This window comes from Pieris rapae, chromosome 6, assembly GCF_905147795.1.
Source record: "Pieris rapae chromosome 6, ilPieRapa1.1, whole genome shotgun sequence".
Classification (NCBI taxonomy): Eukaryota; Metazoa; Arthropoda; class Insecta; order Lepidoptera; family Pieridae; genus Pieris; species Pieris rapae.
In genome coordinates this window covers 6,007,567-6,033,094 of record NC_059514.1, presented here as the reverse complement: position 1 = coordinate 6,033,094, position 25,528 = coordinate 6,007,567, and the positions used below count along the sequence as shown (strand labels likewise).

The 25,528-nt window shown below is 33.4% G+C and overlaps 1 protein-coding gene across 6 annotated transcripts in view; it reads right to left on the bottom strand.

Annotated features, from left to right (window-relative positions):
* Window positions 1–25,528, bottom strand: part of LOC110992398 (rho guanine nucleotide exchange factor 17) — a 76,573-nt gene that overhangs the window by 6,006 nt on the left and 45,039 nt on the right. For all 6 annotated transcript variants that reach the window (XM_045628735.1, XM_045628734.1, XM_022258204.2 and 3 more), the window contains 8 exons: window positions 5,450–5,527; window positions 3,678–3,860; window positions 3,224–3,452; window positions 1,885–2,197; window positions 1,517–1,608; window positions 856–1,078; window positions 560–651; window positions 78–208 (listed from right to left, as the gene is read on the bottom strand). In XM_045628735.1, the coding sequence (XP_045484691.1) occupies window positions 78–208; window positions 560–651; window positions 856–1,078; window positions 1,517–1,608; window positions 1,885–2,197; window positions 3,224–3,452; window positions 3,678–3,860; window positions 5,450–5,527 (1,341 nt within the window). The remainder of the gene's footprint in view (window positions 1–77; window positions 209–559; window positions 652–855; window positions 1,079–1,516; window positions 1,609–1,884; window positions 2,198–3,223; window positions 3,453–3,677; window positions 3,861–5,449; window positions 5,528–25,528) is intronic.

Sequence of the window (25,528 nt, the reverse complement as noted above, 5' to 3'; positions counted from 1 at the left end):
TTAGCATAAAAATTATAATCATTTTGTCAACTATTGTTTCCAATGTATATTTAATGACGGTGTCAAATAATTCTTACCCAAACATCGGGTGACTGTCCCTTGGGAGGCAGAGTCGGTGCTGCGCAAGTGAATTGAAGTCCTGCGCGAGTCTTCCGTATGGGCACAGGCGACAGAAACTCAGGAGCTGGTCGTTCGTGACCATACACACCTAGAAATTTAGATATTACATTATGGCGCATTTACTATACATAAACTTGAATATTCTCCAATAAACGTAGACAAATTTAAGCGAAATACATCATATTAATTTAATGTTTTACTGCCCGATAATTATTTTCAAGGGCATTAAAATTTTAGATAATAATAGTTATTTTTTTCTCTTAGTGAGTATAACTGGAACTTAGGAAATAAGAACCTCCAATATTTACTTTTTATTAGTTAAAAGTTAGATTACCACGTGTTTACCCAGTATTTTCTTTGTACTTTTGGAATGGATCCAATTTATATTGGATCATTAGAAAGCTATTGATCTATATTTATAACATGTCTTGCAACTTACTAAGTTTCTGTTTGGTCTCAATGATAAGCTCCTCCCAATTGCTTCTTTTCTCCGTCTTTGAGAATATGATGGTTAGATTCTCAGACCCACTTCTGTAAACACAGATTAAACGTATACAGCTCATTATATCTAAGCAACACTCCACAGAACAAAAATAAGCTGAAATCCAATTCATTGATACAATATCTATATAGCCATTTTCAATTCAAATATATAAACGCGGAATATAAATACAGCAGAGATTATAATATTATTTATGTAGCTTTTTTAATTCTTTTTAATAACTTTTTACTTACGATGTGTTAACGCTAATCTCCATAAAACAGAGTTGTGTGTCACTATTTTGTCTCTCTGACAGCTGTCGCGTAACACTGCACAGTAGTTCTCGTACGAGGTCTTCCAGCGGTGCGTGTGGGTAATGCAATGCTGCGACATGCTCTGATATCTGTGCGAGTGTCTTCGCGTCTTCTGTGAGGGTCTCGACTTCGTGCATTATCCGACGGAGGTTCTCGTCTTTGGCTGAAATAATTGTATTAATAGTCTTACAGGAGTGTCACACATTTACAAAGATATATCTTATCGAAATCGAATATGTTCAATTGTAAATTTAGAATATCTATTTTAGTTCAAATCGCCAAAAATCTAATTGAAATTTGTCGTGATTCACAGTATAGTCTCGGGTTAACTAAGTTAATTAATCTTATTAGTTACAGCCGATTCTTTTTTAGCCAGCGTCATCTATTTTTCCAGATGCGATATTAACACGCGATGGACTGTGGCAAAATGTAGTAATGTAGTAGGCAAAAGGTGAAATATTGGCAGTCACTTCTTGAAATCAATCAATAGTTAAAGATGTTTCAACTCTGTAGTACTTTAAAACATCTTTCGTGTAACGTTTCATATGAATAAAGATGCAAAAAGGTTTCGTGTAGTTTTGTTTTCATGCGAAGTGCTTACATTTAACGATTTCGAGATCAGCCAAGTTAATTCGCATCAGCAGCTTGTACTTGTTCCCCTCCATTTGACTCGCTATGCTGCTTTGGTAAGTTCTGGAAACAATATAACATTCATTAACACACAATACATAATTTTCATCATAAAGCAAAGGCGTACAGAAAGTTCTAGCAAGAATTTTCGATCTTAGTAATTTACTTTTAATATTCATTGTTTATTGCTGCATTTATTTTATTGAAGTCTCTTAAGATTATTCATTCATTTCAAATCGGAATGCGATTAACATTAATATGTTTTATAACTGTTTATTTAATGAACTAAATAAAATTTAGACGGACGCATTGTGTACGTAATAAGTACGAAATACTTACGGAATAGGTTTCTTAATAGTTCCAGTGCGTCTCTTAACGCTGGTAATCAACAATGTATCGTTGAATAGAAACAGTGCTCTATCCTTTATGGTTCCCTGAGCAGATGGGATAGTCACAGTCTCATGTCGGATAAATATCCTATCTGACGTCACAAGATTTGATAATCCTTCGATCATAGACTCCAGTTCGCGTAGACTTTGTTGTTGCATCTCAAGTTCTAGACTTTCTCGCTCCGTACAGTTTATAAGCTCTAGGAGATTATGGATCTCCTTTTGAGCATCGAGAAGCAATTTGTGGTCAGGGTGTGACTGATCTGAAATGAAATATGAATAAATAAAATGGCGGCTAGTCTGCTTATTTAAATTAATAAGAAGTATAAACAGGATCTTATTATATAACTTTTTAACTAAAATTACATATTTACACTCGTAATTGACAGGATATATAAAATACTTAGTAAACTACATTTTTTCCTAATAAATGGTATTAAAAATTGGGTGAATGAATATCACCTGACCGTTTTAATTCGTAGATAGGTTGAGATTGAATCTACTAATATATAGCACTAACTGTCGCTCCACCGGTGTTAAGATTTTCATAGACTCAGTTTTAAGAATGGAATAAATCAGGAAAAACTAAATTGCACGATTGGCGCCAAAACCAACATTAACGCGCATTCTCTGAGGCTACAGATAATATTATATAGTGCACTAGCGACCCGCCCCGGCTTCGCACGGGTGCAATACTGATACTAAATACACTACAGAAAATCTGTGAACGTTGTATATAAAAATGTGGGTTATCCATAAGAGATAGGCATATACCATCACGGACTTTTCTGTAGACCTTTTCAATATATACAATACTTGGTACATTATTTTGATAAAACTCGTAGGGTTCAGCCTGCGTTTGAAATGTAAGCGGAAAAAATGTAATTATTTACGACATCACATTAGAAACCTCAAAAATAACAGTACTTATCCACTATTTATTGGATGTTATTATACATATAAACCTTCCTCTTGAATCACTCTATCTATTAAAAAACCGCATCAAAATCCGTTGCGTAGTTTCAAAGATTTAAGCATACAAAGGGAAATAGGGACAGAGAAAGCGACTTTGTTTTATACTATGTAGTGATATGCCACAAATATTACGCATTTCGTCTATGAGGCCCACTACAACCAAAAATAAGCTTTCCTGGCCAAAAACCGGATCAAAACACTTACCGAAAAATTATATCAATCTTTTGTTAGAGAGTTGTTATATATACGTATATATTTAAAAAAAATTAAGTGTCCTGTTAGTTCTTTATATGATTTGTCACTCGATAACTTACCTGTATGTTTGATTAGCCGTTGTATTAAGAGTTTGTAGCTTGGGAACTTTTGTACGGGTTTGATGAGTAAGTTGTCTAGAGATAACTTGCCCTTGTGGTCTCTGGCCATAGCGTCAAGAAACTTTGCGAAAGCGGGACGAGACGATGCCGCTGTCTTTATCGTCTCTTTAGCCTTCTTCAAATTGCTTATGAAGGACATATAAGTGTCCATTACGGTGGGTTTGGTAAACTGTAATAGAATACAATAGTTTTCATGTAATAATTGTATTTAATATTGCTGAATTAGTATTAAAATTAGGTGACATTTGAAGATTTTTGGTAAGTTTAACTATTTACTTCCTATCAATGTATCTTTCAAATTTAAAACAGATGATTCCTTCACCTGAGTCCACCAGGTTTAACAACATGCACCAAGTGCGATCCTAGCAATCGTTAAGGCTAAAGATATACGTACTACATCTAAAAACACATCTCCAACTTTCTGCTGCAGATCCCATTGTTCCAGCCTCCTCCGGAGCTTTTCCAAGAACTCTTGATGGACATTCAGTATTGCTGGAACTTGATAGAAGATCTCGTCCACCACAAACGCGTCAAGAAGACCTGCATTCTCTGGGCTCTTCAGTGGATGAAGGTACTTCTGAAATTGTATAAAACTCTATTGGTATTTCTTCTACTTACATAGGGAGCGTGTCTGTCTGGCATGGTAAACAGTAATAGACAACATTTATATACAAAACGTAACAGAAGCGTGCCGTGTCGATTTCCACCGATATCGTCACCTGTGTGGGACAGGTAAAACAAAGACTTTTTCGAAACACTATTTACACTGGCAGTTAGCCATAGACACCCACAGACATGCACAGACGAAATATTCTTTCCGGGCCCGGTCCGTGTCTATTGGCGCCTTGGAGATATAAATACAGTATGCAATTATATTATTTAGAAAATTTCTTTAGAAATAGAACGAACCTTTAATAAAATTTGTTTTTCAAAATTCGAATGTTATTTGGTTTAAACATTGCAGCTTAGATATTTTGCTACACTGATCACTCTGTCAGTAGTATATAAAGATTATCATTTATAATGCGTAAATTATAGTTTTTGATGCGGCATACAAATATATCATAGTTGCGTAAAATATATTTTTTAGTCCCATAATAGGTAAGGTTCATTAACAAAATATTATTCAATCCTTCCTTTTACCATACTTTGCACTGCCATTGTAGATCAAGTAGAACGTACACAAGACAAAACAAGAAGCAAATTTCGTAAACACTACTTTATTTATTAACATAAACGCATTTCCTTAATATACACAGCCGCTAAGTGTGTCACTGGCACTATTTATATCTCTGTCCCTCTCATTCCTTAATGACCCCTACTTTCCAGAAAATTAAGCGCTGCATTCAGAATGACAACTATTCTTATTAAGCTGTCAGGGGGCTTTGGCATCGATTGAGCGTCTTCAACCCATACAGCGCTTTATGGAGAAGCTTTCTCGTGAGGAAATCAGACATTTTTGAAATAGAATATAAACATATAAATGTACATTAGAATAAGTTTTTATTTAATATATATATTTATATAAGCTGTATAATATATTTAATTTTTAACACATGTACTCCAAATATTTTGTTAAAAAAGTGATTTCACAACAACAACCTTACTAGTTTAGTACTGCATCAAAATTTGAATGATTAAATTAATTGATAAATGATATCTACGTATATATAACTTTTTCAATACAAAATATATATCGCATAAAGCGCTTAAAGCGTTAAGAATTCGAGATCTTGAAGTGGAAAATTTGCGTCGTATTTAGGAATGTGACTTGTAGTAAAATCTGCAAGCAATTATATGATAGGGTTGCCCCATGCATCGGTTATTATAAATCCTTATTACTGATGCGTTCCTATTCTTATTAGTATCCAATAACAACTTTTAATGAAATACAATTTAACTACTTACATATAATATTCACAAAGTATTAGCTTAATGATAAATATTGCGATTTCTTCCTATTTAAAAAAATGTATTAAAGAGAAACAGATTAATAATCAGCTATATTTAAGTTCAATACGCAATTTCTATTGAATGCTGCGCCAATCTTGGTATTCTAGTTATAATGTAATGTAAATGCTTTAAGGGACGATGCAAATGAATCGACGAGTTTTACATACTCCTAAGCAAACATAATAAGATTAATACTAATAAGGTTATTTTTACCTTGACTAATATTTCCACTGCCTCAACATATGATTTCTCCGTTTCATACAATTCCACAACCACGTGCGTTCGTGTGTCCTGAAAAAAAAATATAAGTATTAATTTATGTATGTACTCAAAAAGTCTAGTAAACAATCATTTTTGTTAGGTTACTTCCGCATTTCCGGTTTTAAGGGTCTGCTTATATTTAAATAATAATAATAAAAGATATATGTTTCAAAGAAAACACTTTTTTTAAGGATCGAAACTAAATATTATTATTATAAATTTATAATTAATTTGAATAAGTTTAAATATTTCCTGTCATTAGGGTTCTCCCTCTATTCCTGCAAAACCCTTCATATTTTAGTCGATATCAATTCCGGGGAAATAAATACAGATAATATAACCTTTTCTACAGCTGTGATACTTTTTGACATTCAACACCTTTTGTCTTCAGTCACCGTGACCACGCACGCTGTAAAGCACGCGAAACGTTGGGAAAAATTAAAATAATGTAAAATAATTATACATAGCTTCAATTAGTTAAAAAGGGTTTTCTTTAAACGTGTAAAAGTTAGGTTTATAAAATACAATACTAGATATATTTTTTTTTATTTCTATTAACTCCGGGTTTATTTCATTCAAAAATACCGCTTGTGTTGTGAAATAAACAAATGATGTTGTATTCATAAAATAATTATGTTCTACTCTGAAACAAAGCATTTCCAAAGAAGTTTGTTGGATAATTTGAATCCCTTGATTTAAGGCTTACAGAATGCGAAAGTGAGCCTGAGGCGAAGGCTTGCTCGAAACATTTCAGAATTAGGCCATAACCATAACGAATTGTAGACATCAAATGCCGTTATCACGTGTGAAAATCGTGATTTCTCTCATATCTGTATACCGACGATCGATAACATCATCAATTATTATTGCCACCGGCTACCGATAAGGTCATATCCACAACACATGAAAGTGTCTGTTATAGCCATATCTTAATTACGAACGAATCACGATGATCGCAATCGTTTTCTTTAAAAATAGTTTTAGTTTAGCTACCAAGAAAAGAACGTACGAATTCTTAAAAGGCCGGCAACGCACTCGCGAGCCCTCTAGCATCGAGTGTCCATGGGAGGCGGTATCACTTAACATCAGGTGAGCCTCCTGCCCGTTTGCCCCCTGTTCTATATAAAAAAACTTGTATCGTGCTACCAGGCGTAGATCTGGGTAGTCTGTTTCGTGATAAAAATGTTTTCTAATAGCCTGCTCTGTGCCTGACACATGCTGTCAAATTTTTGAGTCTAAATCTTTCTTTTATGTGTTCATGGATCTAAGATTGAAAAGTTACAATTGATGTTTCTACAGATACTATTTCGCGGTTTTAATTTGTATTACATTATACGGAATAGGTAATGCAAAGATTCAGAGACAAGTCTATTAAGATCAGTCGTATCTGTTTATAAGGATTTTAATAATGATATTGCATGAAATAGGATTGTAAGCCTAAAGGAACGCATAAACACAAAGTTTAAGCATAACATAAATAACAATATAGCGTGAAAATGTATAAATTGATTTGTATTGTCAGGTAAAACTATATATAATTTGGGCCGAGTCCACTGAAGTAACAAGGAAAATCCAATAGGCAGAAAGCGCTTTCAAATTACGCGTCAGATGATATTTATTTCACACTACCCCGACGAAACATTTATTGGAGTTTGACCTATTTCTGATTTTCCTTATTGTATTACACATGGAAAATATACTGCTACAAACTGGTCATGGGGCAGAAATTTCTACGTAACTGATATTTTTCCTCTTTCAAATTTCACCGATAATCAAAATCAGGACTTGGATCCTCTCATGGAAAATCTTATTTCCAACCAAATGCCTCTTTACAAACAAAACAGTACTCATTATTTTTACGTTCCAATGAAAGATATATTATAATTAATTATTAGTATTCATAAGTAGAATATATATTGCTTATAGTAGTATTTGTAGTAGTGGTAATTCTAATTCTTTTAATTGCCTTAAAGTATACCTTTTACTAACAAATAATTTTATACAGTCGTGTTATTACTTTTTAAGAAATTTCCACTGTATAAAACTTATTCAATATGCGCCGAGTTTCACAAAGAATTCCCTTGGTACTTGAGTTATTGAAAAACAGTTTCATTTTTATTTAGTTTTTCATGAATGCCACAACAAAATTATCACATATTTTCTGTTTCTTTGCAATGTTGCGCAATATTTTTTTTTCACTTTAAACACAAATATTTAACGTGGATAGTTGTTGTGAATCTATAAACAACAATAAATTAGAAATTATTCTAAAATTACATTTATTGCCGTCCTCAAATTATGGACTTAAAACGGACGAGATGAACAGGCAAGAACTCTCGCATTGCCAACTATTTTATTTTACGAGACATTTGATTCCGTCCATTTGCCGAAGGAGCTAGATTTGACAACATTTTAACAACAATACATCGAGCATTAATTTAATAGTGAGAACTAAGACAAGACGATAAAATGTCTGTTATTATATTTATTTATTACTAGTTTAAAAAAATTATATCAACCCTATAATTTCACATATGTCTTGAAATACCTAAGAGCAAAGCTCTTCAACAATATTTGCAACGTACTTTTATGTCATCATTTTTGCAGGGAAGCTATTGTTTCATTACCTTTCCACTTCGTATAGTGTAACCGCACTTGCCATAGACCTGAACCCTAAGTGACGTTTGTGGTTAGGGACGCATAGGGCTGGTACTTGGCAAATCTTCTTTTTGTTGCTGTGGTTTTATAGGATTTTTTTTATTACAGAGATGCTAAGTTGAAGGCAAAGAAAGTGTTGCGAGAAATATACGGAAGTCTATATTACATCCGCCAACGATATATTAAACCTGGCGGAAGATAAACGATTCGTATTAACAGCCAACCTTTAATAATGAATAAGTTAAAGATGCTTATACAAGTATGCAGTTTAAAATAAAATTATGTAGAGAATCTCCACATATATCTACTTTTTGTTTTATGGAGTGACGGTTTAAAATTGTAACGCAACGTCAGCACTTTTTGCAATGACAAATATAGATTACTCTTTACCATTCAAGTGCTACAAAACACATAACGTTTTCATGTGCTAAAACATTTTATGTATGTGTTGTATTATAATTTGTGTATATGCTTTATGCGGCATTAAAGCACTATATTGCTCTTTCTCTCACATTCTGTTTTTCTTTATAGATCGTATTTTCTTCGTAAATTGATTGTGCAATGACCTGTAAAACTCTCAAATCTCTAATGCTCTGATGGTATGGATGCGTACGATCTTTATTTCAAACGGAATATTCATAATTATAAACCTTTTCGCACGAAAAACTAAACTCAACTTGCACTCAACAACATTTTACATTATACTCCTAAGCGTTAATTTTCTGGAATTATTTCTACCTGCGTATAAACAAAGCAGCTCTTTTCACACGAATGCGACATCAGTCGCGTAAGCTCTCAGCGCATTCAATTCGAGCTTTTACCGATCCGAGCTTCCACTCAAGCGTTTTATTAACACCATTCGTCGTGAATTTTATTACAAGCAATGACTTATATTTACTACGCCGCGTAAACCGTTTTGTTATGTGTACTTAAAGCTTGTTCCACGTGTCGGGTAAAGCTAATTGCTGTACTTACTGTACTGAAAATTCGACAATAGGTGATCATAATAAACAAAAGTGATCATTTATTTGTGAATAGATTCTATCTTTCTTTGATTTTACAACGTATATAAATAGATGTTACATAATAAAACACGAAAAAAATTAACGTAATTTAGATGTTGCATGTTGTTGATAAATCAAGTGCTGGAATTTTAAAAATATATTTATTTTACAATCTTTCACGATCCATTAAACACACTTTCCAGCATACTTCAAAACATTATCACTGGCAACTAAAAAAAAATTGCATATAAATATTTAACTATTGTAGAAATACACTTTATACATAATAACAGCCTTATTGAAAATGCGAATGGCGCGAGGTATGTGGAACTAGGAATTTAGTATGCAAGGGATGCGAAATACCTAAGATATTCATTATGGCAACAACTTACTGTGTATAGCTTAGAGCAAGATAGGTCAGAGTTCAATCAATGCAATAATAACCGTAAATAACGTGTTTCTCTAAGCTATATATATAATATACTCGTAGTATACATTTAATAAGAACGACCAAATTACATAGAACACTTTAAATATATGTATACGCTTTGAATAAAGAATTTGTTTAAATTCAATTGTTTGCGATAGTGATCTTTTTGAATTTATATGTTTTAAATCTTTGAATTGGAAGTGGTTTTTAAATCTTTTTTAGTTTTGTTTAATCCTCAGTACGAGAGCCCCTACTGCATTGCATGCATTTTCTTAAATGCGCGAAGCTTAAATGATGTACCATAATACTTTCATGTCCACAGACCAATTAACTCACTGAGGCAAATAATTTGTATTAAAATAGTAATAAACAAATTAAAATTAATATTCATTTCGGTTATTAACATCAAAAGACAGTGAACGACCTTTTCGCCGACAGCATTAACAAGCTTAGGTAAACATTTTATTATAATTTAATCTGGTTTTGTCGTGAAATTTCTAACAAAAGACAATAGAAAATTTTAGAATCATATCCATAGACAAATCTTATTTTACTCAGTCTTTACCAACCCAATTTCTTCTACTCCCCTTACTTTATTAATACATTATTAATAAAGTAATGTGTTCTAATAAAAATTACATAATATATAGCCTTAACAAATGGGATTTATTTATTTATTTATTTATTTATTTACACTTTGTTGCATTACATAAAAGGAAAATATTAAACATAATTTAATGACAAGCAACTGGCGGCCTTATCGCTTTAGAGCGATTTCTTCCAGACAACCACTGTTAGTAAAGGAAAAAAAAACCACTATGAGTATATTAGATAAGGTAGGCAAGAAGTGCAAAAATAAAAAGGGGAAAAAAAAAAAAACAAAACATACTTAACAGAAACAAAAAGAAATAAAAATAAACTAAACTGATACAAGTTACATAAAACAAAACAAAAAGTAAACAGTGCACATGAATCAGGACAATCTAAGATGAAAAAGATCGCTCTCACGTCAGTAAGTAATTAGTGGTATGACATGGACAGGTAATGTTTATAAAGCAGAAATTTAAAGGAAGATAGAGAAGGAGCTAAGCGAATAGTGACGGGAAGTGAATTCCATAGCCGAACTGCTGAAACCTTAAAGGAATCGCCAAGAAAAGAGGAGTTATGAGATGGGATTTCAAGGGTATAGTTTTCGGAAGAGCGTAAACTATAGTTATGTGAACCCAAAAATTTGAAATCATTTTTGAGATAAGAAGGAGTTTTAGGATTGAACAGGATGGAATATAGGAGATGGAGAATATGAGCATCACGTCGCTGTCGAATGGGTAACCAACCTAGCCGCTTACGGAACGCAGAGATATGATCATACTTTCTTAGACCGAAAATAAATCGGATACAGAAGTTTTGGAGACGATCCAGTTTGTTTAGCAATTCCTCGCTCATATCGGAGGAGCAAGAATCGCCGTAGTCCAGTAAAGGCAGGAGGAGAGATTGTGCCAGTGAGGTTTTAGTACTAAAGGGAAGGAAATTACTGAGACGTCGGAGGATACTAGAGGCACCATACAATTTGCGGCTAACTTCTTTGACATGCTGCTCCCAGGATAAGTTTTGATCAAATAAGACCCCCAAATTTTTAACTGCACGGCTTATATTTAAAGTTACGCCGTTGATATGTATAGGTGGTACAGTGGCCGAATCAATTCTCGTCGTGAAATAGGGGCTGCCAATGATTATGACTTTACTCTTGTTGGGATTGATTAGAAGACCAAAATTTTTGCTCCAGTCAACTATCTTTGCCAGCTCATAGTTTGTGGAATGTATGGCCTGCGGGAGATCATCGAGACTTGATTGAACGTAGATTTGGAGATCGTCAGCGTATAAATGAAAATTAGTAGAAAGACGGGACGTTAAAGAGTTAATATAAATAGCGAAAAGAAGAGGAGAAAGTACGCCACCTTGCGGTACGCCAGATTCAATGAAACTCCATTGAGATACGCAATCGCTTGTCTTAATGCACTGACGGCGCCCATTAAGATAGTTAGAGAACCAGTTAACAGCATGTGAAGAAATATTTATAGACCTAAGCAACTCCATTAAAATTTCAAAATTAATAGTATTAAAAGCGTTGCTGAAATCTAGTAGTGTGAGAATTGTGAGTTGTTTGTGGTCCATGCCTTCGCGAATATCATCGGCTACCCTGACCAGAGCAGTAGTCGTGCTATGTCCAGATCGAAACCCGGACTGAAGTGGACTCAGTATGGAATTTTTGTTAAGGAAATCATTTAATTGATCATGTATAAGGCGTTCAAGTACCTTGGATAGAAAAGGCAGAATTGAGATGGGTCGAAAATCAGAAAAAGTACTAGGATTAGCCTTTTTGGGGATAGGGATGATAAGTCCATCCTTCCAGCAAGAAGGAAATTCACCTGTAGAAATGGAAAAATTAAAAATATGTGTGATTACAGGAAGTATAAGAGAGAGAATAGGTATGATCATAGCGCGACCAATCAGGTCAGAACCAACAGCATTGGAATGAATAGACGAAATACCAGATTCAACGTTCTGGCAAGAAAATTCAGCGAATGAGAAAGATGGAAAACTAGGACGAGGGAGAGATGATATATTCTCAAGTGTTAAATCCAGATCGATATTACTTAGAGTAGAGTGAGAGGTAAAATGGGCGTTTAGGCTGTTTACCTCGATATCGGGAGATATGGAAGCACGTGGCGGCTTACCGACACCCAGAGATTTTAAAAAATTCCATGTTTTTGAGGGATCCCCACTTGACACTGAGTCGTGAATGTGTCTTCTCTGCGCATCCCGACAACGCGTGTTGCAACGGTTGCGCAAGGATTTGTAAAATACACGATCCTTGTCCGTTTTGGCTGTTCTCATCTTGGCTTTAGCACGGTTTTTTTGTTTAATCAAAGTTTTGATTTCATCATTGAGCCAAGGAGCAGGTAAATGCTTGAGTTTAACTGGCCTCAAAGGGGCATGAATATCGAAAAGATTAGTAATGGAGGAATTTAGTAGATCAACTTTACCATTGAGGGTGGGACACTCGTAAATCGTGCTAAAGTCGATTTTAGCTGCATCAGTAAGCAGACGCTCGGAGTCGATCGCAGCAAAATTACGCCTAAGAACTACGGTGGGTTTTAGTTTGGGAGGTTTAAGATTGAGGGACAAATAAAGGAGATCGTGATGAGAAAAGGCAACAGCAGGAAGTTGGCCATGACTAGTGACTAGGTCAGGAGAAGAGGTAAATATAAGGTCCAATAGGGAAGGAGTGGAGCCTGGGACTTTGTGCGTGGCGCTAAGTGGCAGGTTATGAAGATTATAAGAGTCAGTGATGGAGAGCAACTTTTTCGATCGACAGTCGTCTTTTATTAAGCAGGTATTGAAATCACCCATAACTATTATGTTTTTATAGAGAGGCGCAAACCTTTCAAGAGTATCATCAAAGCCTGAAAAATAGTCGACTAAGAGAGAAGGAGAGTAGAACACTCCAAGGAGAATTTTTGTTTTACTGAGCATAACCTCGATCAGAAGATGCTCGCATGCATTAGGTGGTGGTGGTTGTGGAGACATATTGACAATAGTGTAAGGGATGTGCGATCGTAGGTAAATAGCGACGCCACCTCCACGCATACCAACTCGGTCATTTCTTATTAGGTTAAAACCGGGGATAGAATAGCTGATGGAGGAGAGGGCTGGAGACAGCCAAGACTCTGATATGAGGATAGCATGAATTTCGTTGGATACAAAGGTTGTCAACAAGTCCAAATGGTGAGCAGGAACGCTTTGTGCATTGATATGAACGGCATTAAAGTGTCTGGATTGGTCTTTGAATAAAGCCGTGAGGATACAATGCAAGGGAGGGGGAGATGTTTCAGCGCTATGGAAAGAATCGTAATCTGACGAAGAGACCGATGCAAATTCAGTAGCTTCACTATCGTGATTCATGTGTTAACAATGATATTTATCTATAGGTGTACTAAGTTTATAAATTTTTAACTTATATAAACCGCTAATATTAGTAGTGTAAAAGATAATATAGACACACACTTTAAAAAAAAAAAAAATAATAATAACAAACTTAACTTAACTTAAAAGGGTTAAATAAACTAATTTTAACTATATCTAAAAAAACAATTTAACAAGCGAATTTAGATATCGTTTATAGTGGAAAGTTATTGTAAAAGCTTATGACATCTCCTAACATGTACTTTCACAGATCACAAAAATAATTTTATGATCTGTGGAAACACACATAATCGGTCATTAAACTGACAATCACAACCTTTGACAGTGTCACGTCACGTTTCATGTTAATACTTATAGTCTGTCAATGGGCTAAGGATTACAATAAGCAAACAAAGTTGAAGGTTACAATGTACCAATGATCAGTTTAAAAATTAATACAAAATGAAAACTAAAAGAAAGAACTGTTTAACACATAAAACTCACTACATGTACCACGAACACATCCCAATGTGACAGTGTCAAAGAATCAAACAATCATCGCCTAAACAAAAAAACAAACTTGAACATAGAAGTACAAGAAAATCACATACAAATATAACCCATACAAGTTATTAAAACTAAATGTTGTTGGTGATTGCTTAATGTGACACAAATTTAAAGATATGAAAAGTGTGCAGCTAGCATATATACACATAATTGAACATAGAAGTACAAGAAAATCACATACAAATATAACCCATACAAGTTATTAAAACTAAATGTTGTTGGTGATTGCTTAATGTGACACAAATTTAAAGATATGCTAAGTGTGCAGCTAGCATATATACACATAATTGAACATAGAAGTACAAGAAAATCACATACAAATATAACCCATACAAGTTATTAAAACTAAATGTTGTTGGTGATTGCTTAATGTGACACAAATTTAAAGATATGCTAAGTGTGCAGCTAGCAACAGAAACATAATTTGAAGTTGAGCTAACCCACTTTAAATCAGTTCTTTGTAATCTTCCTGTTTCTAGATTTTAAGTTGGGGGATGCTGCCTTAGTATCGGTAGTAGAGGGTGGGGTGCTTGCAGGAGCCGCATCAACATCTTTAATTGAATTGACACGGCGTCGCTCACCATTAGCATCAATAACAAAAATGTGGCCATTCCTGGTCCAACACTTGCTTACTCCGAACCGCCTTCTTGCTGCCATAAACAAATTATGCCTGGTTTTGGTCAGAAACTCAGATAAGGTGATACCGGTCCCCTTTAATTCAGTTTTAGCCAACCAAATCTTGTCCTTGTCACAATGTTCCCGTAGCTTAATTAGTACTGGGCGAGGCTTGCCGTCACGTCTTATGCCCATTCTGTGACATCTACTAAAACTAGCCTTATTTATGTTTGGGCATTTGAGCAGCACGGATAACATGTTAGCTATTGTACCTGGGTTCTCATCCTTTGTTTCATTGATGCCATGTAACAACAAGCACTTACGTCTGCTGCGCATTTCCTGCTCCTCTTGCACCTTGAAAAGAATTTCCATTTGTCCCTGAAGATTCTTAAGGCAGAATAGAACAGAACTTTTGAAAGCTTCAAACTCCCTAGTGAGCGGTGTTTGCTCCAGGGATGGAGACCTTTCCTGTGCTGCTAGAAGCCGCTGCTGGAACTCATCCATCTTGGTGGATACCATTACTGACACATCAGTCAATGACTTTTTTAGCTCTTCCATAATAATAATGTATGTTGATTGAGAAATAAAAGATGAGGGTAGTTTTCAACAAATAAAATTCAACAATGGGATAATTATTAGTATCTGAAGGATATAATTGAGGAAAAATTAGCGATTCATAAGTAAAACAACACTAGTACATCACTAACAGTGTAAGTAAAATAATTTGAGTTAAGAAACTATTTTTAGTTTACACAAAACACAGAGATACACCAAAGCGTGTTTACACTACCTCGCGTACGCCTTTTAATAAAGCTTTTCTTAATATCCGTAGATATGATATAAATATTTGAGTCACATTATATATTTCCGGATACTAGAGATCAGTTGATCATAAAATCTGAGTTTCTTACCGTAGCCGACGAGATGACACGTGGCAACATATTGTCATCATCTACACTACTTTTCGTCTTCCTGACCTTGCTCTCATCATCCGAGACGGACAGACTGCCGGAGAAGGTGCCACTCAACCTCAGTCGTAGACCATCGCGTTTCATTTTTCATTATATCTTTGGCTTATCTTTGGAATGTATATTTCTTAACCTAACTGCTAAATACCGTATTCAGTGCGTGAATTTTTAAGTATTTATCGGCATGTTTTTGTTGAGATACAAATGCGATTAAAACTATTACAACTATTCTGAGACCTATGGTGAATGCTCACTCGACAGAAATTTTAAAGCTGATGAAGAGGTAATCACCGAAACAGATGCCCATTTTGAGCTAAAGACAAAACTTATCTAACTACATCGAAAAATGGTATGACCGCTGTAATTGTTATATCGCTGTCAAAGGATACAATGAATAAAGTATATTATGTATTGAATAAAAAATAATTTTATATTTTTCAATTTAATTTTTAGTCCACCTAATATTTCGGTATTTGATCTTGATTTTACATTTCTTTAGCCGTAAATATATATTTGTACGTAAAAGATAAATCAGTAAGTAATATTTCTGGTATATTATTTTTTATTGTATATAAATTTAAAAAATAACTTACTAGAAATGTTATACTATGGGGATACGAGGAACACGCAAAAAACATTTGATAATATCAGAAAAGCCGCTTTAACAAGGAACTAAGGCTCCCATATGATAAAAACTCCTATTTATTTTGTCACACGGGAATACTATTTCTTGCGTTTTAATGTATGGTCAAGGGTAAAGTAGAAAAGATTATTTAATAGGACGCGTTAATATAACTAAGTTATTACTGTTGATGGCATAGCGAATGGGAGGCATTACGCGGTATATTATATGGTTCGGTTAACGTTAACGTGCCCACTCGTGAGCCAGACGTGATGTGACCACACGTTTGAATAAAAGTTAATCGCATTAGGATTTTCGGTAAATCTGTATGGACAATTTTTGTCAGCTGCGATTTTGAATATAAAATTTGAATATCGTTTATTATATACTTGACGTGACCACACATTAGAATAAAAGCTCGCATGCGAATTTAGGCACAATTTTTGTCAGATGTTATAAAAAATTTAATATGATTAAGTATTTATATTTATACCATATACTATGAATTAAATATGATATAATTTATTTCGCTACTTTTTTGTAATCTGAACAAATAAAATACACTTTCTTTGGTGCTGAATAAAGCTGAAGAATAAATTACTAAGCCTAATTGGCGAATACATGTTCTATTACAAAATGTATGGACACCGTGACAACCTACGCAAGTGTAACTCGACACCGTAGGCTTGCTCAGGACGTCCTTTGTCGGACATTACCGGTTATGTTAGGATAAGCTACTGCTACTAGGTATGTATATAATATTACAATAGAAGGAAAGTACTCCTACGGGATAGATAAATAAGTAGCACTCAAAATGTGATTACCAAGCAAGAGAGATGAATCAATAGAGATGTTTCGGAAGTCAAAGATCAAAGTCCAAGTACAAAATTGCATGTGCAACCTGTTTGTATTTTGGACTTGACACAAGTTGCTTCTTCGGTTGACTTTTTTTATAGTAAAAAAATCAATAATAATTTCGACATTCAGCCATAACATAAAAACTTTCCATACGGATACATAAAAGTATGTTATTCCAAGGTTAACTAACAGGAAGCTTTAAATATTAAATCCGAATTCCTAAACGATGAATTAACGGAACATCACAAAAGACTGTATTGGTGCAATAAAATTTGGGCAAGGCCGTACTAAAATAACGGATAATTGGACGTTCATGTGTGATATGAATATGGATTCTAAGGGTTAGTAACTTAGGCTGAGTCATATCGTCTCGAAAATTAAGATACGTAATTATATGAGATCTTTAACGTACGTTAAACAAAACACGTTATTTCGTCAGATGATGACATAGGGAATCATGATTAAGAATTTGCACGCTTGTCAAAAATTTGACAGATTATTAAACATCAAATCCGCCATCTTGTGAAACTCAATTTTCAGTTCTTTAATGGTTAATAATAAAATTTGAACGATTTTATCAATTATAATTTTATTAATTATATTAGAATCAAATTGACGTTTCTAGAAGCCTGTAGAGATATTGAAGATTGATTGTCATTGGTCAACGCGAATCGTGTAGCGTGCCTGTGATTGGAGATAGATCATCATTCGTGTTAAATTCTCACACCCCGATTTGTTTTTAATATTAAGTTAGATCGTTGCCAAAGTATAACTTACTACGAAATATTAAAAAAAAATTACGAAAAATAACATTCAAATACATGTTAATTTATGTATTTCATAACAGAATACAAAAGTTAAGTCTCGTTTGTACAATAATATGTTTAAAGAACTTTATTTCTCATTACAAAAACAGAAATATTTTATTTACATGAGAAACTTAATATTAATATGTATATATTATATACGAGCGAGATACACGTCGCCATTAGCCGTAACAATTTTAGTCAGCTATGTTCATTCTAACATGCATCTTTAATGCCTTTTTGAATTTGTCAAACACTCCAATATTGCGAATTTGAGATGTTTATAACTAATTAAGAGTATCCTACGATCGTATTGGGTTTTATAATGCTTTATGAATGAAGTAGTCTATTGAACAGATAAGCAACTGATGTATCTTATTAAAATGGAAATATACTTTAGCGTAAAACGGTAAATGTAATTGACATTCACCCCACAAACTTTCACGTTTCAATAGTATGACTGAAAATCCCAGTTAATATTTCACTCCAATCAGTTTACGTCAAATTAGGCATGATTTATGAACTGAAATTGTGTTCATTACATCTATAGCTCACGAATAGTTTTGATACTAAAGCGTCCGTGAAAACAGAACTCTTGAAATTGTATAAACTGGCACCGCATGTTGATTTCCTCACCAAAAAAATCAATGTCGTACCTATAGTAGTACATTTTATGCCTTTATGGATTAATCTAAGTCTCTTTATTGACGTAATTTTATTTTATTACATTATATGCAAGACGTATGGCTGAAGTATTTAAAAATCTTCAATTAATGAAAGATAAATCTTTCGGAACGTCAACCTACTAATGAATCTAGCCTTTAAAAACGAAAGAAATGTCATTGATAATCCTTTTATAAAATAATTTGTTAGTTAAAATACCAAATATCTAATTTGTCTATATGCCGGCATGTCATTGGATCAAATTACACCTATCTCGATAGCCTAATAATTACAACGAGTAAAGCATTCGATCAACAACATTCATTTCCAATCAAGATGGGGTAATTATAATCCCAAATTCCAAGGTGAAATTTCCTAGACATTTATTAGTTTTTACGCCATGCCGATAAATACGAACACTTATAAACAATACATAAACACTGGTTGCATATTGAATAGCACATTACATTAAAATTGATTGATTGATATTGTTTGTTACATATTATAAGTGAAAAATGCGCGGGTTTTTCAGGAGCATCGCGACGCCCGTCGACAGTGGCGCCCCGCGCGGCACTGGCTGAAAACTACAGGACACCTCGTATGGATTCATAGCGCGTTTTCGAATTTCGAACTCCAGTTATACGCAATAGAGTATATTGTTGTCTGTGTCCATATTTACGTCCCTTTTGTTCCCAACGCTTTGCCCGTGTTGGATTCCTTTCATTAAGCTTGAGCAATCATTACACAGACTATTATGACAAGATATTGGGTATTTTTTGCGGGAATGGTAATAGTTAAAGTAATTTGGAATTTTGGAAATAAGATTTCATACAAGACCTTGTTAACGAAATACGATTAAATACCAGGTCTTCAGGAACCTTTGTTACACCTATAATATTTATACAATTAGAATAGGTATGCCTTCTATATTAGCTGTCTGTGGTATATACAATTTGTTTCAAAAATAAGAATTGGCTTAAAAGTAAGCATCACGTAAGTACGTTTTTTTGTGATTCCTTTTTGATCCTTCACAAGAGGACTTGAGTCTTGACGTAATCACAATTAAAATCTTTACCATGAAAAAGCTGCGTGGGCAAAACAGAAAGCACTTACGATTTTCTTAATTAAACCAAAAATAAATGATGTAATATAATATCATTATGTCCGTGTTTTGTACCAAGAACAGATGTAAGTACAATTTAAAAACGAGGTTTTAATTGACTTAATTTAAATTTAATTTATTATAGCATACTACTGATAGTTACTTACTATCTGCAGTTTCTTTAATAATTAAGAAGTCATAGACCTAATAGAAAATACCGGTTACCTTCACGCCAGTATTCTATAGTATTCAGTATTCAGTAGTGCTCTGGCACTACATAGGTACCTCCAGGAATCCAAATACAAGAAAGAAATAGAGCCAGCCTGGTTGATTTACTTATATTCTCTTAATTAAATGTAGCTTAGCATTTTACTTACTCTTAAGTAATTAAAAGATTTTGTCAAAGAAATATCCTCTATTATTTCAAGATATTCAAGACATTTGTAGTAATTTTCCCGTAACTGGAAATGGGATTCGTTACACAACTTTTTACCAGAACTTTATGTTTTTTTATGTGTGGTTGTTATGCAAAAATTCGAAATTCTTCATTTGTTACCTCCTTCGTAAGGCAGAGACCTGTGACCGGGAAGCTTCGCTGTTCTTATATTTACAAAGTTTCAATAATGGTAACAAACATGGTGGTTTTTAAAACGAGGGTACTGTAAAAATAATAAACACAATATGAATATATTATGATGACTGTGTTATTCTGTGTGTTTGTAGAAGACGAAACAAATCTAAGCAAAAGCGAAAGTGTGCATGAAAAGATGCACTTTGTTCTATAATATTTAAATACAAGATAAGTCCTTGTATACTTAAATCAAATTATCCGACGAGTCAACGTCAAACGAATCAAATTTTTTTAGAAAAATACGACTTTATATTATAATGTAACATATTGCCAAATCACGTTTATATTTATAAACAGTTAATTTAGGTCACAATTATTTAATTTCCAGGTTGCATTAATTATACGATTCCGGGTACCAATATAGTTTATGATATTCGTAGAACCACTTGCTACGGCGTAGTACGTCGAAGATTATTTAACAATTTATAAAGGAATGTCGATAGAGGTAATTATATAGATAAGTGTTTAACATCTTTATTATATTTATGGTAACCTTATCTATATGCCGCCGCAATAAAATTAACATTAACTGTTTTGATGATAGCATTTAGTATGTAGCTTAGTTATACTAATTTATGGATTTTTAATTATCTGGTCCTCTTTAATTATCTTGATCAGAATTGAATCAGGAATTCCCTTAAACGCCAAGAATAAAGTAAATGTAAAACAAAAAAAACTAAATTCATAACATTAAATATTTCTACTTATTATTATTCCTGAAGACAACGTATGTGTATCTCGAAGAAAAAATAATAGATGCAAAGAAAAAATTATATTTTTTACATTATATGTTACATTTACTACGACCAAAACACACACACACACACATAACCACACAAAATAACAATAAACAAAGAAAATAATAAAATGAGAAATCAAAAATAATAATAACATTTCTTTTCTCATTCGGCTCGTTTCAAATGTGTTATGCGTGTGTGCTGTGGCTGTAATTAGTCCTGTTTGGTATTTATTACATTCCTTTTCTTTTTTTCCTTTGCGGCTGAGGCGCAAACTAGCTACTATGGCATCTGGCAGAATGACCAGCGCTGTGGAACATTCTGTCCTGTTCTGCTCCTCAGCATAATGCAGCACAGCGCTGGTCATTCTGCCAGATGCCATAGCAGCTAGTTTGCGCCTCAGCCGCAAAGGAAAAAAAGAAAAGGAATGTAATAAATACCAAATATTAAGTACCAAACCGCAGAATTCCTTAATATAGTTACATATAATTGCTTCGTAATCTAAAATCGATAAGCGCATCCCGGTATTCAAACGCAGGCTGAGCCCGGGAGCAATCTATTTATAGGAGTGAACTATGACCTACTTCCGGTGTTTATTAAATAACGCTAACAAGGTTCTAAATCCTGGTTCGGGAAATATATGGAAAACGTGGCACAATTTACAAGTTGAAATGTCATTATATGAAGGTTCGGTGGGAAATGAGCTACCGTTTAGCTACGAATTATGTTACGGTTTCAAATTTGGTTAAGTTACATGTGCGAAATGGCATCCAAAGAACATTGAACATATAAAATCATCGTCTCTATTATTTTCTTTATGATATTTTTTTTTATACTGCTTTGCAAATTTTACTAACATCATAGGATTTCTATGAGGCAGTAATTATTAATAAGGCCATTGAGCTAGCAAATGATTATTTTATTAGGTACTAACTGCCCCCGGAACTTCGTTTCGCCTAAATATTTTTTTATTAGCCTACTTTTTTAGTAGCTACATACTAACATTTTCCCGTGAAATTTTTAAACAATTTTCTTAATTAAAAAACAAATAAAAGTACTCCCCTCCCATTAGCCAACATATTTTTAGATTAATTTTTATTTATTTAGATTAACATATTTACACATTTTGTAAAATTACAAAGCCTTTTTAGATAATTTATCAGAAGTATGTAGCAACCTCTCTATGCCACCTAATTCATTCGATTATAAAGTTTTTAAACTTTTACTAACCTTCATGTGTTAGAGTCTACTCAAATAATAAAACGAAATATAAAGTAAATTGCTCTTCTAAATTCTAATGATATCTTTTGCTCTCTTTGAATAATCAGGGGTTTATTTAATATGAAACAAAAGACAAAACGCGTTGCGTTTGATTGTGATTGGTCAAACGGAAAGACGAATTGTCGCGTATCTTTGACGTGCTACTAACGCATTTAAACGTTTTTATCCAGCAGACGTTACAACAAAAACCATATAACGTAAACTTTGTCAAATAATATTTATTGTTATACTATGTAATCCTCTTTATTCAAAACATGAGCAGTGATTTGCATGCAAACAATTTTCCTTAAGTTAATGGACATGAACGCACATCGTATAGACTTACATATATGTGTTGTTTATCTTATTGAAGGGAAAATATGGTATAAGCTGATACCAACGACTTTAATGTAAAAAATATAAATTTATAAAGAAATTTCTTTGCTTTAGGAGTAAAAATGGAACAAAATACTTTTATTTACACTAAAGACAGTACACCTACATAGGACAAAAGACTGTATCTTGTGATCTGTTAAACAGTAGATTAGAAATTAATTAATAAAAGCCGAACCTAGTCAATGATTAATTAATAAGAATTTACCGTAAGAAAGTACTTCAAAGAAATTGATACGTATTCGGGCATTGTATAGTTAATATTATATAAATAATAATCTCCGTAATTGACTCTAAGTAGTATCACAAAATTTTATTGCGCACAATCAAGCTATACATCTGTATATTGAATAAGTGCTATGTATGTTTTTATCTTATATGTATATAAAATTCTCGTGTCGCGGTGTTTGTGGTTAAACTCCTCCGAAACGGCTTTACCGATTCTCATAAAATTTTGTGTGCATATTGGGTATGTCTGAGAATCGCACAACATCTATTTTTCATCCGCCTAAAGAGTAGTCCACCCTTAATTATTTTTTTTTAATTTTTAGATAAATTTTTATTTTTTTATCAACTATATGAACAGCATTAAAAATACGTACAAACCTAAATTTTCAACCCTCTACGATCAACCCCTATTTTTTATTATACATGGCAAAAAGACGTTTGCCAGGTCAGCTAGTATTACTATAACATTTTACTTACCTCTACTGTATTTTCGATACGAAGTGTAGAACTTCCGCGACATTATTGTACTGTTCCAATAACTACTTCGAATCACGGTGATCGAATCGAAATCGGATTATGGATATTGAATTTTGAATTGCTCTCCCTCGTAACATTTGCTTGGCAACATTGTGAGTCAGTATTTTACCTGTTGCCTAGTAGTCATCAACATCATTCGTCCAAATAAATAAATGTTATTTTATTGTATTAACTAGTTTAAATTGACCTCAAAAAGTGAGAACTTATCACGAAATATTTTTATTTTTGTTCCTCGATTACTTCACTACCGACTGGATTTATTTGCATACTTCCTAGAATATATAAATATTCCCAGATCAGGGACTATAGGGATTAATTTAATATCAGTATAGATAGTAATCTCTGTGAACATCGCAAGTAAAATGGAAGACAAATTCTCTATGGTTATAGGTGTGGTCAGTGGTGTTGGCCAAGTGGCTTCAGCGTACGGCTCTCATGCTTGAGGTCGTCGGTTCGATTCCCAGCTGTGAACCAATGGATTTTCTGTCTATACTCGCTCCTACGGTGAAAGAATACATCGCTAAAACATGGGCATGGCATAGACCCAAAAAATTCGTGTGTCGGAATTACAATAAACAAATAATCATAAATCAGATAAAGAAATTTGAGGCCCAGGCCTAAGAGGTAGCGCCAATAGCAGTTTTAGGTGAAAGATGCTTTCAACAGCTTACAACCTCCAATTAGCCTTTTATAAAGAATAATTTTAAAAACTAGTCTACGTTCTGAAAGATTTATCTAACTGCACTTTAAAACTTATATTTAATGCTTTCAATGATTAACTTGTATTGCAAGTAGATTGAGTTGTGTCGTACTTTGTCCAAGGCGCATCACCACCGAGTGCACCTAGGAAATCCTTAACGAACTTATAACCATCTATGGCTATGAAAATAGCGAGTGGTTATTTAACTACTACTTTACTATATACTTTGACAACTGTTACTTGTTTATATGGAATTATATAAAATTTTATACTAGTGCTTTTCGAGAGGAGGCCTACCAAGAAGACCTCATCCGCAAACCGGACCCCAAAAATTGAGCAATATTACATTAAACCTAAACAACTAATTAATTTATGTCAATTCTTAAATTCAATCATTCCTATATTTTCTCTCTAACCTCTTTATTACAAATAAGTGTTTCATAAGCCTTTATACAAAATAATACGTTACAAAGCGACTGAAGTGTGCTTTCGCAGTATGTGTTGGAAATGAAAAGCTACTAAAATGAGAAACCAACCCGTCGGTTTCCTAGCCTTGTCCTTTTGAATAAGCCAGAGAAAATCTGAGCGTCTATAGATGATGTAATATGACGTCACAATCTATTTCTATCGTGTTTATTTTACGTTCATTGTTTACAAATGTTTTCTATTTATAAGTATTAATTACAAAGATTTGTTGAAAGATTGTTGGCAATAAGACATTGTTAATGAAATTACTGTAATTTATTGAGTATTGTGTGCAAATTTGGCTTAAGATTTTAAATTACGATTACTGTGAAAGTTAGTAACTGAACTAACGTTCAAAGATTCGGTATACTTTGTAGGTTTAAAGATAAATTGCAGCTTCAACTGTAAATATGTATGTTAATTGGCGTCATCGCTATATTATATATAAATATTATTGAGTCAAGAAAACTATGTTGTGGAGTACCTGTTTTATTTCAGTTTTACCTTTTAGATAAATAAGATTCGGCACAAAAGCAGTGTCAAAGAATAACATAGGTGACACTTTGACAAATAATACCAAATTAACAATATTAAAAAAATGTGGCATGTTGGCAGTTGGCACTTCTATTATTAAATTATTACTTGGTAAATACATGAACTTTAGTAACAACGGTGTGATGAAATTCTTTCTTCTAAGGGCGCATTAAACAGAAATATCAATACCAGTCCGCAAAGAAATAAAAACTATGCCAAACACTGAATTATTCAATAGCGCAGTATCGATTTAGTGGTTCTTTTCTATCAAAAGCACTAGATGCTAAGGG